The sequence below is a fragment of the Pleuronectes platessa genome, chromosome 21 (assembly GCF_947347685.1).
Source record: "Pleuronectes platessa chromosome 21, fPlePla1.1, whole genome shotgun sequence".
In the NCBI taxonomy this organism is placed as follows: Eukaryota; Metazoa; Chordata; class Actinopteri; order Pleuronectiformes; family Pleuronectidae; genus Pleuronectes; species Pleuronectes platessa.
This window is the reverse complement of record NC_070646.1, coordinates 11,187,731-11,206,092: the sequence shown is the minus strand read 5'-3', so window position 1 is coordinate 11,206,092 and position 18,362 is coordinate 11,187,731. Positions and strand designations below refer to the sequence as shown.

The 18,362-nt window shown below is 42.9% G+C and overlaps 2 protein-coding genes and 1 long non-coding RNA gene across 7 annotated transcripts; 1 reads left to right on the top strand and 2 right to left on the bottom strand.

Annotated features, from left to right (window-relative positions):
• Nucleotides 1-794: 794 nt before the first annotated feature.
• LOC128426326 (monocarboxylate transporter 7) lies at nucleotides 795-7,130 on the bottom strand. Of its 3 annotated transcripts, none has more exons than XM_053413157.1 (6): nucleotides 6,971-7,130; nucleotides 4,112-4,351; nucleotides 3,848-3,991; nucleotides 3,628-3,756; nucleotides 1,731-2,750; nucleotides 795-1,160 (listed from the first exon to the last, which is right to left on the bottom strand). In XM_053413157.1, exons 2-6 carry the CDS (start codon nucleotides 4,347-4,349, stop codon nucleotides 862-864), a joined length of 1,830 nt encoding a protein of 609 aa, XP_053269132.1. In that variant the 5' UTR covers nucleotides 4,350-4,351; nucleotides 6,971-7,130; the 3' UTR covers nucleotides 795-861. The 3 variants fall into 3 exon arrangements, with proteins under 3 accessions (XP_053269132.1, XP_053269133.1, XP_053269134.1); XM_053413158.1 differs by lacking the exon at nucleotides 6,971-7,130 and adding an exon at nucleotides 6,110-6,342; XM_053413159.1 differs by lacking the exon at nucleotides 6,971-7,130 and adding an exon at nucleotides 5,837-6,081.
• LOC128426327 (arylsulfatase G) lies at nucleotides 4,602-18,165 on the top strand. Of its 3 annotated transcripts, none has more exons than XM_053413161.1 (11): nucleotides 4,602-4,692; nucleotides 7,921-8,170; nucleotides 8,456-8,691; nucleotides 9,731-9,845; nucleotides 12,234-12,380; nucleotides 14,579-14,793; nucleotides 15,012-15,092; nucleotides 15,837-15,945; nucleotides 16,030-16,150; nucleotides 16,623-16,713; nucleotides 16,819-18,165. In XM_053413161.1, the coding sequence occupies exons 2-11, from the start codon at nucleotides 7,944-7,946 to the stop codon at nucleotides 17,097-17,099; spliced, it is 1,623 nt and encodes a 540-aa protein (XP_053269136.1). In that variant the 5' UTR covers nucleotides 4,602-4,692; nucleotides 7,921-7,943; the 3' UTR covers nucleotides 17,100-18,165. The 3 variants fall into 3 exon arrangements, with proteins under 3 accessions (XP_053269136.1, XP_053269135.1, XP_053269137.1); XM_053413160.1 differs by lacking the exon at nucleotides 4,602-4,692 and adding an exon at nucleotides 5,913-6,008; XM_053413162.1 differs by lacking the exons at nucleotides 4,602-4,692; nucleotides 12,234-12,380 and adding an exon at nucleotides 5,913-6,008.
• LOC128426339 (uncharacterized) lies at nucleotides 10,313-12,606 on the bottom strand. Its single transcript, XR_008333256.1, has 3 exons — nucleotides 12,508-12,606; nucleotides 10,823-10,892; nucleotides 10,313-10,417 (listed from the first exon to the last, which is right to left on the bottom strand). It is a non-coding gene; the product is annotated as an uncharacterized LOC128426339 (long non-coding RNA).
• Nucleotides 18,166-18,362: the final 197 nt, after the last annotated feature.

Sequence of the window (18,362 nt, the reverse complement as noted above, 5' to 3'; positions counted from 1 at the left end):
ATACTGCACGACCACCCGGACATGAACGGGAATCTACGGAGCTACTGATCCGCAAGCTGCCCTTCCAGCGCATCCAGCTGGCCCGCCGCGGACACAGAGCTTAAACTGCTGCTGCTCCACTTACTATAACGACGCCGCATTCCTACACTTATAAAATGCTATTCAATGTGGAAGTAATCCAAGAATTCAGAATATGTTACTCAGATTAGTTAATGTAACGGAATACGTTACAGATTACATTTTAGGCATGTATTCTATATTCTGTAACGGAATACGTTTTGAAAGTATCCTTCCCAACACTGGCAATGTTACTGACTTGGGAGCAGTAACACACCTATAATTAAAAAATTAAAAAATTAAAAAATTTTCTCAAGATGGTAAATTTTGCACACAGGTTTTAAAAAGTGCATGGCTTGTGTTTATACTTACAATGACTTTGATTAAATTACTTAAATGCGCACCGATTTGTTGTTCTTGTTTCTGTAATGAGAAGTTAAATAAAAATGTGGGAAAGAATATTGTACAGTAAATGTATCTAATATTGTGTTGGTCATATTTAAATCATTCATTACGGGTTTTTTGGGGGGGGGGGGGGAAAGAGGATAAAATAAAAAAATCGCATATTAAATCGCAAACGCAATATTTGGGGAAAAAAATCGCAATTAGATTATTTTCCCAAATCGTTCAGCCCTACTTCTGAAGATTCTCTGTCAGACACCAGATATATAATGAGGTTTGTGATTGACACTTCTTTTACTTTGTATTCGTGTCACTGCAGCACTCTGGCAGCAGTAGTCTTTAAACAGCCTTTTATTCCGATATGGCTTGACCCTTTAATTATCCTCATCAACCGTTATTGGCTCAAGCAAATCGTATAACCTCCTGGTCGTCTCCTGTGGCCCCCTTGTGGTCAGAGTTGGCCCCCGCGTCAGAGCAGACCTGAGGGCTGTCAGTTCTGTCCCGTTTTTGCTCTTCGCTCTGTTCCTCTGACTCCTCTTCGAGTGCACATACGTCTTCAAGCGGTTTTGAGGTACTCTTCCTACAGAGGAATCCTCTCTTAGCAGGTTTTACCAAACCGAGGAACAGGGAACTCAGCGCCATGCCGGCTGCACACGAGTAGAAGGCCGAGCCGTAGTCGTTAGTCACGTCCACCAGCACACCTGTGGATAGAGGAGGATTAAAAAGGAAGCATTAATTAATAAATTATATCAAAAAGGGGCTGTATTTAAGAAGACAACTGTCAGTCAGTTGCTCCAGACATTGTCCATAACTTTTCCTGCCAGCTGCCTAGTGAAATATTAGAATGTGCCCATATGAGAATACAGCAGGAAAATGGCCGGAAAATTTGATGTGCTGTAAAACAAAAACATGTGATTTCCGCAGCACCACCCCTCCTCTGAATGGACATTTCCCTGTTGTTGTGAATGTGTCTGACCCGGACAATCCCCTGATGTCTTTTTTTTTTTTTACACAGCCCAAAGTTCAGACTTCAGAGGTTAACTTGGCAAGGAGGGTCTAATGAAAGATGCACTCAAGAGATTCAGAAGCTCGGCCCATAGTAACGACTAAAGGTTAATGCATGCTGTTCCCTTTTGACTGTTTTTAAGCTTGGTTATCAAAATTAGATTTGTCATGACAAGAACTATCCTTTGGCGATCAGAAGATAAAAACCTATGGTAAAGTAGAACCTCAGTATCCTGGGAAACTTGTAATTAAGAGATAACGCTAACCTGCAAGTGGGGGTCCCGCGAGCCCGGCGAAGCTTTGTATGAACACATAGACACCGGCAGCCGAAGACATCCTCTCTATGCCGACGACATCATCCTCTGCCAGTATGGGGATGTGGGTGCAGGCTAGCGTCCCCATAAAGAAGCCGAACAAACCACAGCACACAGCCAGCCCGTAGAACTCCGTGACCAAAGTAAATCCCACCAGATCTGCTGTCATCATAATGACACACAGCAAAAGAACCAGCAGCTTCCTCTTCCTGAACCGCTCTCGCATCAGGATCCACCCGATGGAGAACCGGCCCAAGATTTCAGCCACGGCCATGGTGGAGAGCATGTAGGTGGCGCGGTCCCGCTCCACGCCCCGACTCCTGCTCAGCTCGATGATGTAGAGCTGAGGGGCGAAGAAGCCCAGCGTGGCAAACAGCCCGAACAGACAGTAGAGAATGAAGTTGCACTCTTTGAGGATGGAGAAATCTAGAAGTTTTGAATTCTTTGGAGGCGGCTTTTCCCCTCCCGATTCATCGTCCTCATCTTTCATTCTTTGTTTCTCCGGATCTGTGTAGTCTCTCTCCTCCTCAGCCTCAGCTTCTTTAATCCCTGCTTCACTGTTTTCCACAGATTCCTTCTCTGTGTCGGACCCTGCGTCTTTGTGCAGTAACGTCTTCTCCTCTGCGCTGCCGTTATCTCCACCAAACAGAGATTCAATACAATGTACACCGGAGTCTCCGGTGCTTACGGAGCCTCCTGTCAACTCCTTGTCCAGACTGTACGAAGCACTTGTTGCATGTGAGATCTTGGTTGTTATGGAGTCCTCTGGGTTTGTGCCCTCCGCGATCTCCTTATCGCTGAGGACTTCCAGTTCCTTTGGGGCTGCTCCGTCAGTCTCTTTCTTGTGGGACGCTCCGGGCTGAATAATGATTGGCCGAAGAAAAACACCGCAGATAATGATGGTGCTTTGCAACGCTCCGATCACTACCATGGTGTGTCGCCAGCCAATTCGGTCCTTCAGTGCAGAAAAGGCTAAAAATCAAGAAGAGAGTATTCATCAGTGAGTTTTCATATATAAAACTGTATGTGGAGCATGAAGTATGAGGTGTCTGAGATCTGGCTTGTGTATAAGCTGCTATTTTTACATTAAAAGTCCAGTGTTTGGGATGTCTGGGGGATTTATAGGCAGAGATTAAATAAACAGTTTTCAGTGTTTTAGTATAATAATAACCTGAAACAAAACCCTCCAGAAAGAATTTTTCTATGTTACCTGAAAGACGATAGAACTTTTCCTACATGCATGGAAGGGAAGAATGATAAACAGGATTGTATGGGGATAAAAGATATAAAGTGCCTTGTAAGTAATTATAAGAAACTGAAAATCTATTTTAAAACCTACTACATGCCACAACAAAAGGGGCCAAAACTGAGGTGGTCCAATCTGGTTAAAGGAACTAATTGGATGGACCTTGGGTGTGTTGGCCCATGTGTTGTTCTGTGGCTCACCTATAGACTGGGGGACTGTGTATAATGTTTCACAAACCTGAGCAAAAAGTGTATTTGTTGGGGACTTTTTTCAGCTGCATTCTTGTGAGCATTTACTGCAGTGGGACAGACTATGTGGGATTGACTTAAAATAAACTACCGCAGCCATGTTCATGCTCAGGAAGAAACATGACAGCCGATGCAATAGTATGTGTGAGGGATGTGTTCGACAACAATGGAGCTTTGTAGCCTGGAGAAACAAGCTGTATACAGTCCAGTTTTGACTTGTTGATATCTGTGTCTCTTTTTGTGCAAAGAGGGAAAACATATGATAGATTTATATTCTAAGATAGCCTGAAGACTACTTCTCCTCTGCTATCTGAGAAATGTATATTAAAATGCATGGATTTCCTCTTGCACTCACCTGGCGCCAGGGCAAACATGGACAGGGACTCTCCTGTGGACGCTACAGCTATGACCAGAGACCGTCGACGTGAAAAGTACTGGGACAGGAGGGTCACAGTGGGCAAGAAGGTCAGACAGTAGCCCAGACCTGCACAGTGGACAAGATGCAAGTGTTTAAGAGCAGATTTATGTTAAGGATCATAGATGGAGACAAAAGGAGCAAGAGAGCGATTCAATACCTGCAACTAAACCATACGTCAAGTACATTTGGTTGATGGAGCTGGTGAAGCTGGTGGCAATGGTACCCACGGAAATGAGCAATCCTCCAATCATGACGACGGCTTGGAAGCCTAAGCGGTTCGTCAACACAGACGAAAGAGGACCTGAGGACCAACAGGGGTCACAGGTCTGTTTAGAGTTGACAGCAAAACATAAAATCTCAAAACGTCATCATTATTTCAGCCTCGACTTAGTTTTTGTGTCCTCGTATCAACTGCACTCACCATTGAAGGCCATGACAAAGACGCAGATGGAGACAATCCAGGAGACTCGACTGTTGGTCTCCCCGAACTCCTCCATCAGGTCCTGGAGGAAGATGCCGAAGCTCTTGATGGTACCGTAGGTGAAAACCTCCACCACGAAGAAGGCCACAGCCACCGTCCATCCCCAGCCTCCATCGGGAGCCTCTGGGTACACGTTGGGCCCCAAGAAGCGCGGCACCTTGGTGCCACACAGTACCATGACTGGAAAAACAAAAAGGCAGTTTAAGTATATAGGTATAGTTGTTTATAAATGTCAAATATAAACTTTAAAAAGTTGAAGGTTGACCTTTGGCCTACAAGTCTACAAATGAAAACATTATTTCAATATGTAAATGTATTTGAAAGTAAAATTCTAATGCATTCATGACAATCCTAGTGGATAACCATCTCACCCCAGGTCCGATTGAACTAAAAACCAGAATGGATCTCAGTAGAGCCCATACCAACAAATAAACAAACAGACAGCGGTGAATACTCAAGCTCCAGCATGAAAAGAGCTGGGTGCGGCTCCGGCCTTTCCGCAGCACACGAGTCAGCTTCAGGTGGGTCGGGCGGCCTATTGTGCTGATTTAATTTTAATTTCCTTGTTTATTTCCCTTCCTATTTTTACCAGCTAGTTTAAAAAAAAAGATGCATCCTTTCCAAGCCACTGTTTCATGTTCAAACAGCGTCTGTGCTGTAACTGAAGATGGTTATGGTAGAGGTTGAAGTTCAGCCTGTCTTGCTGATGCAAACAACTTAGGAAGATAGTTGCTAGGGTGTAGAGGTGTAGATCACGATAATCTCCTCTTAGGAAGGAGTGTGACGAATTAATAGGAGGGAAATATTACATAACTTTGGTTACAGTTTACCTCTGTAGTTTCTAACACTATGCAGTTTTCCAGGTGCTATTGTCTACATTGTTTTTTGTTTGACCCCATACTTGTTCAGATTAGACTCTTACTTGTACAATACCCTCGCACTCATAAGCTGTACTGGTATGTTGAACTGATTTCCCTGATTCCCTTCAGCTACTGACTTCACTCACACTCGAAGAAAACTGCTAGGTCTATTGACACCTGCTGTAAAGTTTACAGTGGTACAAATATAGCTGCTTTCGACAAATACCTGTGTACAGTGTGTAGATGTAATATTGAAATTTAGCTAGCATTCATTTTCAGAACTATTAATAGTTGCCCAGATCATTTAAACCCATTATATACGATAATTAAGACATGAACTGATGGAAAGCTCCCCTGCAAAACCACATGTTAAACTACAACATGATACATCTTCACAATGCAGCACAAGACACAAAGGATCATTTTCTACAAAAAATGATTTTACAAAGTAAAAAACCCCACTGAGTTACTTTTTTTTTTTACTTTTCATTTGCATTATTAGAAGTAGTTTACTTCCGTAAAGAGCAAGTAGTTTTCGAAAGAACTAAAGAAATAAAGTCCATCACGATCACAATGCTCTAGCATTGCTAATTTATATTGATTTGTGTTGATCAAGTTAAAGGAGTGGTCATTTTGACAAGTGTGGGGGACTTTTTTGTTTGTTTATGTATGCACCAACAAACGAAAAAATAATTTCAAATGTATTTTATAATAATCGATTATATCCGTTTTTCATTTCATCCATTAATTTTCATTTGTACGATCGATACCACATGACTAAGTTGCAACTTAACGTGTTACTTACTTAGTTGTGTGAATCCACCGAAAAAAGAAAAAAGTTAGAAATGTTACATTTGATCACGTTATCGATTCACGTCAGAGGAGTGGTCCCATTGACATGTCGGAGCTGTGTCCTGCGGCTGACGCAACGCTCTGGGAGTCCGGCGGCTCGCGACTCAAACAACGGGTCGACCTGTGTAAGTACTTCGCTGCAGAGCCTCAGATCCCCGCAGCGGTTCGTGTTATCGGGACGTGTCGGTTAGGAACGAGCGAGTGGAGCCGGAGCAGCGTGTCTCACCTGTGCAGCGCCTCTCTCAATCTGTCTCTTGTTTCCTCTTCGCTCGACTCGCGCTCCTGGGAACCGGATGGTCTGGTGTCTCGCGCGCGCGCTGCTGCAATGAAAGAAAGCCAGCGTGTTTTACCGGTATTTACGCGCAGTCATGTTGTCGCGTGCCGGGTGTCCACAAACGTCCGCACACATGGAGACGGACGGGGACGCGCGCGGCCGGTCTCGAGGACACCCCCAACCCTCCCCCCTTCTGAGGTGGGGGAGGACAGAGGGGCGAAAGATCTGGTTCCAACCAGTTCTTCCCCTCGTCCACGTGCGTCTGCAGATTCCCCACAACCCCCCCTGCTACCGTGAGGGCCTCACGCATACAGACACGCACACACACACAATCAGGCCTGTGTGTGAGGAAAACTTTGTGAATGAGCGTCATGTTGGAAAAAACGCAACCTAAAAATGTACAGTTGTCAGTTTTCGAATAGTTACTGTCTAAGATATTTATTCACTTATTCAAAAGTCACAATTTCTCCATGTTCCTATATTACGTCATTTACTTTCAACAAATATCAATACTACAAAAGTTCAAATCCATATCTAAGTAATGCTGATTGTGTCAGAGCAGCGAGGCGATGAAACAGTATTTTATCAAGTGTTTGTGATTCTCTGTCCGTAAAGAAGAGTTTAAACCCAAAGCTTCAAATCCAGCGCAAAATACCCGTTTAAGGTTTTAAAAGAAACAATACTATGGTATTCATTGTGATAATTATCCATATCGAACAACTTGAGAAATGTAATCTTGAACTTTTCCTCATATCACAATGTTACAATATAATCTTTTAAAGTTATCACAGACACGCTCAAACGTTCATTTACCTCAGACTCGATATAGACCTGAGATCATGTAAATCTTGAGGTGATTTTCCATCTCAAAGATAATTGTTTATTGTCCAAATCTCTGACTCCAGAGCCTCCCCACTAAATATTCCATCACCGTGACTGTCTATGCTTTGTAAAATGACCATGGCCTCACGTAAACTCTCCGATTTCCTCAGTGAAACATTAACTTTCATTTTAGAACGGGGGGTTTGATCAATATTTACACTTGATGAAGAGGAGTTTGGGTTGGACCCATGTTTCCTTTTTAAAGAAAGTTGGTTTACCACCGAAATGTGGCCAAATAGTTCAGCACCCCCTATTTTAAGGATCACAATCTAAGTAATGTATTTTTGAATAAAAGGTATTCAGAGGTCAAATTGAATGAGTGCTAGTTTTTCAGAACATCTTATGTACGAGAACTATCTGATATCGCTCAGTCAATTTCACCGACCACCCATAACAAACACAATAACTTGTAAATTATGTTTTATCATCCTGCAACCTTACAAATTCATCTCCTTGGACATTTCGCAAGATCGTGCAACACCTGTCCAGGTCACATAAATAGCATCGTGTTGCAACCTCTTTATTTAACATAGATTTGTTTTCGTGGCTTTAAAAAGCACAGAATGTACGGTTGCAATACTGCTCCAGAAAAACAACCGGTACATCAGCGTTTTCCTTATGTTTACTGTACATTATAAATGGAGCTACTTGGTGAGGTAAATAATGTAGTCATTCAGCTACAGAGCACTCTTTCACATCATGTGATCCCATTTGGTCACAGTGTCAACAAAAACATCGACCCCAAATGAATCCTTTCCCTTAATGCCTTTTAAATATGGTGAGTTAGTTCAGCTCAGTTCTGACTCTGTTTATTGTATGCAGTCCCACTCACAGTGTGTTTATGTGCTTGTTTTAAATGACACCTATGTAACACTTGGCAGGTCTTGACCGGTCTTGAACCAAAATGGCCGAGTTTTTCGCCCCGTTTCTTCTGACTGGGACGCTGCTGTGTGGGCTGCTGCTCCCTGCAGTGTCCCAACACGGAGCCAGGGTCGATAATCCCAGCGAGCGGCCCAATTTCATCATCATAGTGGCAGATGATATCGGCTGGGGTGACCTGGATGCTAACCAGCCTGAAGCGAGGGCAAACAACACGCCTTACCTCAACCTGATGGCAGAGCAAGGACTAAAGTAGAGAATTAATACTTAATATCATTCCAGTTCTCCAGCACTAAATACCATGTGATGTCTTCAGTGTGTTTTGTCAATCTACATTCATTTATCTCATTTAATAAAAGCAAGAAGCTGTTTGTGTTTTAAGATATTTCAGTCTGTGACATGGTGGATATAGACTGCATCATTATAAGTTATTTATAAAAAAAAAACTAGGTATTCAATAAGCTTAAATAAGAAGTTGTGATCCACAATTTCTCCTTCTGTAATTTCTCTGTAAAAAATCATATTATTTTAATACAGATTAACAGACTTCCATTCCCCGGCCTCTACCTGCTCCCCATCCCGTGCCGCCATCCTGACAGGCCGCTACGGCCTAAGGAACGGAGTGACGCACAACTTCGCTGTCGGCTCTGTGGCCGGTCTGCCCCTCTCTGAAGTCACGATGCCCCAGCTGCTGCAGGAAGCGGGATATTACACCGCCATGATCGGGAAGTGGCATCTGGGCCACAACGGACCATACGGTCCAACTCACAGAGGTAAGGGCAAGCCTGACATTTCCGCCACTAATCTGTGAAGACCTGGCTGAACGTCACAGCCTCAGACCAGGCAGCGAAAGAGGTTTTGGGGTTGAAAGAAAACATTCATCCTTTCAAGTGGAAGCATAGAGATTGATTTCAGGTTTTGTTTCTGTGCAGGAATGGATGATAAAAATAGATTCAATTTAATGGTCTTTGAGGTAATTTGTCAAGCTACAGTAGAAACAAGGACGCTTTTGTCAACACAAAGGTGAGACTGATAAAGTCTTCTGAAACTGCAAGAATCCAAATGTGGAAACTTCGGCTGTTACTGGCCATAGTGTCATTCAGAGAAGAGTTAATTGATTGTGTATGGGCTAGGGTAGATTGATGTATTTATAGAGCTCTCTTCTGTCTTGACAGTACAAACCATATCCACCTATTCACACACATAGTCATACAGAGCCATTGTAATTGAGCATTTAATTCGTAAATTCCTAAAACGTATATGACACCCCCCCCCCCCCCCCCCCCTCAGTGGCATGGTCGTTATAGCAGGGTCACAGCAGTTGGGACTCTGAAGACGGATTGTGTGGAGCCACCGCAGAAATACGTTATGCCCTCAAAGTGAAAGTCATGTCCTCAGGGGATGTTTCGCAAAAGGCACCATTCCGCAGTGTGATGTTATACAGGAGTAACACAAAGTGATAACTTTGTGCAGCACACTACCACCACACACGACCTTTACAACTGACCGCTTGGGTTGGGTCCTATCTGTCACTGTCTTATTCACTGTCATTACAGCTATTTGGTTGTGGTTGAAATTAATTACCACAAGCTTTTATATTGTAATGTTAAACAAAATTATTCACTTTCAATCAGTGGTGGACCTAGGATTTCTCTAAATTGGGGGCCATAATGGCATTTTGATGAATAAAAAGCCAGTGTGGTTGCAAGGGTTAATGGATGAGCACACAGTGTACAGGATGAAACCCTTGTGTATTGAGTTTGTGTGACACAACAGAAATACTTGCAGCATATCCTTTTGTCTCCCGGACAGGTTTTGACTCCTACTTAGGTATTCCATACAGTAATGACATGGGCTGCACTGACATACCAGGATATAACCTGCCCCTGTGCCCCCCCTGTGACACATCTGGACCTCAAGTGCTCAGGTGTGGCTCTGCACTCCAACTTGACACTCTCACTTAAAACTGGAAGTAGTTCTATTGACGGATGTTGTTTTGTTAGACATTCAAATTAACATTTGTTTCCACACAATACAATTCAGGGTTAAACCTTGATTTTCAGGGTTACAACTACTGACCAATCACATCACTGGAAAACCGGACCAATTAATCCTACTGGATCTTGACATGGACCAGATAGTTCCAAAAACTTTTCTTCATCTGCGTTTGTTCATAAAAAAGCAAAAATACTCTACTATTTACAGTATATCATTAATTAGACTTATCTAGAAATTAGTTTGAGTACTTTTTCCTATTCTAGATATGTTATTATAATGTATATAAATACTACATATGACTTTTTATCTCGTCATCTGGTTTTTCATCAGTGCTTTCAAGCACCTAGTCTTCCAATTTACGTTTTGTGAGTCCGGGTGGCAGGGCATTACCCGAGGGTCCAGTTGCCAGGGCATAACCCAACATTGCCGGTGGCAGGGTATTAGCCGGGGGTCCGGGTGGCAGGGCATGATGTTTCAAGGACCAACACTGGTAAATTGTCCCTGTATGAATTAGTCGAAGATAAAATAGAGGAAGCATCAATTCCTAGTGCGGAGACGATGAGAAACTGAACATTGAAAATCTCAGCAGCCTTTGTAGAGTTACAGTATATGATCACCATAGGTCCCACATTGGGAGAAACTATCCAAGTGTGCGTCCCTGTCATTCCCATCAACATCATGTGACAAAGGTGTTCCATTTCACCAAAACCCTATTTGCCTGACAGAAATGTTCTAATACCAAGCTAGGTTAGCTAGTGTTGTGGCTGTTAGCATAAAGGTTTGAGGTTTATTATTAATCACTTAACTTTTTATATTAATTGAGAAGCTAGCCTTCTCTACAGTGAACTCTAAATGAGAAAACATATAAATCCTGCTTTGAAGATTAATACAAATATATCCACATACCTTACTGCGACTTCTGCACACTGCAGCAAAAGGTGTTCTATGCAGACAGATGATGTTGCAGGTAAACTTCCTGTATAATATATATAAATATGTAAATATATAGAAGGCTATTTACTCAATGTAGATTCCTACCATAGCCTTCATACAAGTACATTAGAAAGCCAATAATATGCTTTATGGTGAAATACGTTTATTACCTTTTCAAATGTCAAAGCCAGTAGAGAAGAAGACATCCTTTTCTGTTTGTTATTACATAATGCACCATATTATTAGATTTTCGTAAAACAAAAAGTGCAACCCGTGCAGTTTCTAATAAGTACTGCATTATGTAATAATTTATTACAAAATGCTGAGGAATTCATAACATATTGAAGATTATTACTTAATGCAGGTGTTATTACATAATGAAGGGAAAATGCATAACATTTTTAAGTTTTATTACCCAATGTGTTGTTATTACATAGCCTGGATGCCAGACGAACTTAGCCCCGCCCACAACATTTTTGGTCGGGCAGTTCGGTCTGGAGTCGCTCCATTGGGAAAAAATTATGGGGCGTGTTTCAACTGACCAGGAAGTAAAATTCCTCTTCGCTCAATTGGATAGACCTACAACCAATCAGAGCAACGTAGTATGTGACGTATGCTAAGCAACGCATTGTGAGTTATTTACTAACGCCGGGTTCACACCGGACGCTTCAGCGCAGCGCCAAGCCTTAAATAACAGCTGGCTCCCATCCACTCCCATGTTAAAACTTTGTGCCGGTCACACCGGAGGCTGAAGCACCGCGAGGCAGCCTTGGCGCAGCGCGGTGCTTCAGCCTCCGGTGTGACTGGATTAGCGCGGTGCTTTGGCGTTGCCTCCACGTTCTGTGTTCCTCTTTCAAAATGAATGCGCTGTCGATGTCTTCTAAAACAGACTCAATGGCAGCATCTACACATCTCAGCTTGCCAGCGGCAGGCATGTTTGTTGAAAACGAATTTAACCCAAGGGCACTTTGATGACGTGGTTGATTACGTTACCGTTGATCATCTGTCAATCATCGTATAAAGCCCGCCCTGACAATCTGATTGGCCCGGTCGGGCCATAATTTTTTCCCGATGGAGCGACTCCAGACCGAACTGCCCGACCAAAAATGTTGTGGGCGGGGCTAAGTTCGTCTGGCATCCAGGCTAGTTATTACATAATTTGGTGTCATCAGTCAAGCCCAGAATGAAGCCTGAAGTTCTAGTTTAGCACAAACCCGACTGTTCTGGACAGGTCCCTGCTTGAATTCTTTCAAGCACCAACAGACTCTTTGAACAAAGTATCACCTGCTTCTTTTAGGATAGTAAACCCCCACACCTCCAAATAATCCTCCCCCCCCCCCCACACACACACACATTCACAACTTATTATGTTGTTATCTTCTAGGTTGAAGCGAAGGGTGCATGAAGGATGCTATTCCCATGTGGGCCTTCCTCTGATTGAAAACCGCAGTATAGTGGAGCAGCCGCTCGACCTATGGACACTAACGGAACGATACAAATCTGCTGCAATTAGGATTATACAAAATGCAAGGTACAATACAGCAGGCAATATAAATTGTCTCCACAATGTCACTGCATGTGTGTTTGTAGCAGAGGACCCCAAATGCAGTTGCACAAACAGACCATGATGCCGTTTTATTTTAATGAAGAGAACTTACACTCAGATGGGTGGACGACCAGGCAGATGAGTTGAAAGACAGTATGCAGGGGAGCAAACAGGGAACAGCACTGACAACACGAGTCAACAATCTGTCAAAGACTGTAGGGCGATAATAAAAGATGCAGGGTTGATTTTGGGATAGAGAAACTGGTTTTTGTGTATGGGCGGGGGAGGACAGGTGGGAACATGGAGGAAGGTGTGAGGACATCTGGTGGGTGAGTACAAGCAGGCAGGTGTCGGGAGAGGAGGGAAGGCTGGAGACGCAGCGTAAAGGGCAGCAGAAGCCCTGTGTTTGTTCATAACTCGGCCACACCTCCAGAATACATAACATAAACATAAAGATGGATTTACTGATTCTTATCGTGCAGCCAAACAGGTCCTCATTCCATAATCAAGGCAGGGCAGGGCATGGCTAGTTAATTTAGATATTACCATTCCTACTCAAGGCAAGGCAAAAGGCAAAGTGCTTTGTAGAGGCACAGGAATACATTATAAATAAGACATAAGAATAAAGTAAAACAAAATTTAAAGGACAACAAAACAGAAATAAATACCCCCAAATTGCACAAACTCATAGGATAAGATCCTTATTTCATGGAAAATTGGTGAAAGTGTAAAAAAAAAAAGCACCCTATCTCATGTTAAAGATAGTGAAAAAACAACATTCCTTAATCCGGGTCAGCATTTAATGGATTCTTTTCTTGGCCCATGTCCCATCCATCCTCCAAATATAATTGGCCGTGTTCTTCTTTTAATCAGCGACCACTGAAACCTGGTCTGTCAAGTGCTTCTGCTTCAGAGAGCGTCAAACAGGAGAACTGAAAGAAATGAATGATAGCCAAGAAGAGACAGTCAAACATATTTGTTAACATTGGAATTGAGGAAGAGACACACACACACACACACTCACACCCTGGTGATGTATTTTGTAGAAGTTCCCTGCACTGTTGTTTCCCATGTTAACTGAAAATTGAACCTGATCACAGCAGGACCAAAGCTACTTTATTCCTAGAGGCTATAATAATACAAGTAAAGGTCAAGGTCAGTGTCTCCTATTCTCAACTCTATGCTCCATTACCTTCTACACCATAATAATAATATAAATATATTCTGGTCTGTCGCTCTTTCTTTACAGTAGAAGATCTTCAGTCATAACAACTTCAGTTTGCCTGTGTTTGGTTTGTAGTTGTTTTTGCCAAAATATTACCTGCGGACAAACTCATTTGCACAGTTGCAACTACAGTTAACTGCCTTTCACATGCATGGGTATGACCACGGGCTGGGAAATGATCGAGCACTGCAGTGCGTACATTTAACCACCAGTCAGGATGTCCTCAATCACACTCAAGTTCCAATTATAGCATTTTTGCATAGTATTTAATGGTGTTTATTGTTTTTTAGCTAATACACATGAGTTGCTTAGATTTGGCTACACAGGGTGGCATCAGTCTTTTCTGTGGAATTGCTGATAAGATAATATCAGCTGGATTCAGTAGCGTATGAAGCCCGGGATAATCAGCTGCCTGAGCTAACCCCTATATCAGCTTATCTGGAGGATCTTTTATTCTTTATGGCACCTTAATAACAATTTTTGTCCCAAAAAATTACCCCCACAAACACCAGCTTTAAATGACAATGACAAATGACATCACAAATGCTTTAAATGACAAACATTTATTTGAAATGTACTTTGACTTTTTAGTTTGGCCCATGTCCCATCCACTGAAATAGAGGAGGTAGGGTTTATGACCAATACTGCTTCCAGCCACTAAGGGGCATTTACAATCATTTGGCTTCATATTTTGGGAACTGCCATGTCGTCCATCTTTATATAGTCTCTGGAGATGACACAACAGTAACATACAAAGAACAACCACATACGCTTTAACCTTTAGGTAATCTTTAGGTAATAAGTAGGTAATCTGCTACTTTGTGCACAACATTGAGTGTTATCATTGTTATATCTTATGGTGCTGCTACAAGTCAGAACGTCTTTAAATCAAGAGCATGTTCTGTCATAAGCGTTTGTCCATATAAACTTTGTGACACTTTATTAACTGTCTCTTCAGGGAGCGCCGGCAGCCCTATCTGCTATTCATAGCTTTGGCTCACATGCACGTTCCGCTGGCTCCTCCACTCCCTCCAGACACCAACACCACCGCTAACCAACCGAATGACTACACAGTGTACGGTGCCAGTCTGCGAGAGATGGACGGCCTGGTGGGGGCAGTAAAGAGCACTTCGGATGACACAGACAAGAACAACACGCTCATCTGGTTCACTGGTGAGTCCACTGGATGAGGTGTGTCTGTTCTTTGACAATGCTATTTTACCTGTTATTGAAGAAATGTCGTGTGTGTGTGTGTGTGTGTGTGTGTGTGTGTGTGTGTGTGTGTGTGTGTGTGTGTGTGTGTGTGTGTGTGTGTGTGTGTGTGTGTGTGTGTGTGTGTGTGTGTGTGTGTGTGTGTGTGTGTGTGTGTGTGTGTGTGTGTGTGTTTCTAGGTGACAATGGTCCTTGGGAACAGAAGTGCCAGTACGCAGGAAGTGTGGGACCTTTCATAGGGAAGTGGCAGACCAGCAGAGGTATAGAAATATAGTTTCTAATAAAGTATGCTAAGTAGTTTGAGAAGAAGTTAACTGGTATTAGTTGGATAACATGTGGGGGAATAAGTTCTCATAACCTTTGTAAAATTATAAATACAGGTATCTAAGGAGAAGTGAATTGGCCTGAGTGTAGTGAGAAGGACAGTTGATCTGACAGTTTCTCTATATGAATTAATGATTTAAAGATTATTTTTTACCTAATGAATATGTTGTGGAAATGTTGGGAGTTTGTGAAAGTGGAAAAAAAAGTACCATTAGAGGTAATGTGATCAAGACGGCAGCAGGAATAGAACTGGAATAGACGTTCAAGCAACAACTTTGAAAAAATTGGAAATTGTAATTGGATGAGAAAAGCTTATCAGGGAGGGCAGTGTTTACCACCTATAAGGGCATAGATGTATATGACATGAAAACCATTGCTACCACCGGACCGCAACAAATGGTTGAGTTTAACACAAAATCCCCAGAATTCCAGCAAATGGATAGGCGAGGATGTGGCTTCACTATGCATATTTTGTGGAGCTGAGAAAACTATGCGGATGCAGTAGTAAAGGCCTAAAGCTCAAATAAACAGCAGGCTGTGTTGTTTGTCTTAACTGTGTATTGATAAAACCACACAAGAGGTTTTAATGTGTTCAGTTGCATGGTAGTGGCAGGAGCTGCTGTACACCATATTGCTGTGAATCCTCATATTCCTACACTGATCTTTTTCCTGCGTGTGAGGTGGGGGCTCGGCTAAGCGGACCACCTGGGAGGGAGGTCACAGGGTGCCGACAGTGGCCTATTGGCCTGGAAAGATCCCTGCAAACACCACCAGCTCTGCCCTGCTCAGGTTCCTTTATTTATTTTACCAATACTCAGAGTCTCAAATTCTTCAAATACTTATTTCTCTTCTTGTCTTTGTCTCCTCTTGCAGTGGGATGGACATCTTCCCAACTCTTCTGTCTCTGGCAGGGGTAACCCCTCCCGCAGACAGACCTTACGATGGCATCGACGCAACAAATATCCTCCTGCAAGGTGAACACAGAGGTCATGAGGTAAGATCTCATTTTGGTGTACCCTGACTCTCGCCTAACCTTGTCTGTGAATGGTTCTAGCCCTGCCTCACGACCCTGACAGGATAAGTGGTCTAGCTAATTGATGGATGTTTTTTTACTTTGGTTTATTAAAACTTCGCCAAGCAGGTTATGTTTTGGGCCCTGTCCCATAACCTGGATTTTGATGAATTGGAGAATGGGACTTGTTTTTTCTCTTTCTTTAACATTGCGAGAAAGATTTTTTTAAACTTTCTCCAATTTTCCAAAGAATAAATCATAGATCTTGATAAGAAATATCAGGCATATTCAGATGACTCAGGAGTGTGTACAATTTGGCGCAGCCTGATGAATTGAAGGGGGACTGTCGGCCCTTGGCGGACGTACTAACTGAGTGACTATATAGATTAGTCAATGGAGACGTGCATTAGGATCTTGCTGCAGACATTAAGTTCCTCTCTCCTTTTTTTTGTAGTTTCTTTTCCACCCTAACAGTGGCGCTGCAGGGAGGTTTGGTGACCTGCAGACGGTTCGATCAGGGAAACACAAAGCGTTCTACATCACAGGTCAGTGGCGTTAACCACACTAAGTGCTGACCCAGTCCCACTTGTTTTCCAAAAATGTGACACATGAGAAAAAGTATCCTAGCACACATCTCTGTCCCATCACAGGTGCAGCAAAGGCATGTGGGGGTGCAACAGGGAGCCAGCAGCTCCATGACCCACCATTGATATTTGACCTAGAGCGTGACGAGGCAGAGGAAACACCCCTGGACGCCGGGACACCTGGATACCGGGCGGTAGCAGAGAGGATCGCCCGTGGGAGGTCGGAGCTGTTGTGGGACATAGCCACCGACGGGTCTGTGTCTGCAGCCGACTACAGCACTGACCAATCAGTAGCCCCCTGCTGTGACCCGGGTCGGGCTGTCTGCCGCTGCCACCCGCCTGGCTAAGGACGGGAACTCCCCCACAGAAAGAGAAGCCCACAGATGTGAGCCAACAACATGTGGGGACAAATATCAGCTCTCGGGATGTTTGTTTGTAGAACAAGCTTCTTGGGAGGTTCAACGTGCAGATGCAGCAGGAGACGGGTAAACAAGCAGACAGAGCAAATAGAGGAACTCTGGCCTGTGATTGGCCGGGTGGCGGAGAAAAGGTCTGGGTTAGGCAGCTCATCCATAAGGTCAATCATTTGATCCATCAAAACATGAAACAGTTCAGACGCGCTACAGTCAACGGGTCACATTGTTGCAATGTTAATCATTAGAAAGCCACGCTGTTTGTTTAACAAAGGACTTTGCAGGCTACAAACACATACATTTGCTTTTTGGGGGTATTTGATGAGATTTAATAGGACAATTTAATATCATCACAACTTAATAAATGTTGCTTTTAACAAACCATAAGGAGACAGTGCGGAGGTTGAATCATTGCTCAGCTTTAATGAGTCTCTGTGGTAAATGTCCAGATCTGAACAGGTCAATGCAGCAGAAAGGTGTCCTAACAGTGCCACCTCTTGTCAACTAATTGTAATACCATGTTACTTATTACAACAGTACTATATATAAATGTTATATATATATATACACATTATACACACAGTCAAAATCCTCAATATATATTTATGCATGGTAAGTCTATGCATTGATGTGTAATACTTCAAAATGTTTTGCAAAAGAATATTTCATACAAAGTAAAAATGAGCTGGACTTGCACGTTAACACACTGTTCAGCATCGTGTCGTGAATTAAAAAAAAAAGGTCTTCAGGATATCACTGAAATCCACGGACGTGCACGTTTTTCGTCACTGGCAGCTCGTCAAGTTTTTCCCAATCTAGAGTCGACCGCCACAGAGCCGACGCCTACACATGTATCATCAGGCTACATTTGTGACTCCGCAATAGTTTTAAGTCTCATCTGTCGCTACCATTACATCTGCAAGTCATACAATACTTACTGCACGTATCAGGGTTTAAATAGTGTGTCACGCTAACAGCATCTTTTAGGTGACTCATGTAATGCCCGTCAAAAAGCTCCAAACGTCTTGCGGCCTGATTGACAAAAAAATGCCCTGAAGACAGATATTCAGATGTTAAGGATTATTTTAAGTGATGGGAAGACAAAAAACATTACATAGCTTTTCATTTTTGATTATTGTATATAGCACTTGTAAGAAGCTTCTAAAGCGACTTTAGTATGTCTCGAAAGATGTGAGT

Coding starts and splice junctions, on each gene's coding strand:
- LOC128426326 (XM_053413157.1), bottom strand. CDS start 4,349: ATGGTACTGTGTGGCACCAAGGTGCCGCGCTTCTTGGGGCCCAACGTG. Junction 2,751..3,627: donor CATGTTTGCCCTGGCGCCAG/GTGAGTGCAAGA, acceptor CTTGATTTTTAG/CCTTTTCTGCACTGAAGGAC. Junction 1,161..1,730: donor CGCGGGACCCCCACTTGCAG/GTTAGCGTTATC, acceptor CTCTATCCACAG/GTGTGCTGGTGGACGTGACT.
- LOC128426327 (XM_053413161.1), top strand. CDS start 7,944: ATGGCCGAGTTTTTCGCCCCGTTTCTTCTGACTGGGACGCTGCTGTGT. Junction 15,093..15,836: donor GAAGTGGCAGACCAGCAGAG/GTATAGAAATAT, acceptor CCTGCGTGTGAG/GTGGGGGCTCGGCTAAGCGG. Junction 16,714..16,818: donor CAAAGCGTTCTACATCACAG/GTCAGTGGCGTT, acceptor GTCCCATCACAG/GTGCAGCAAAGGCATGTGGG.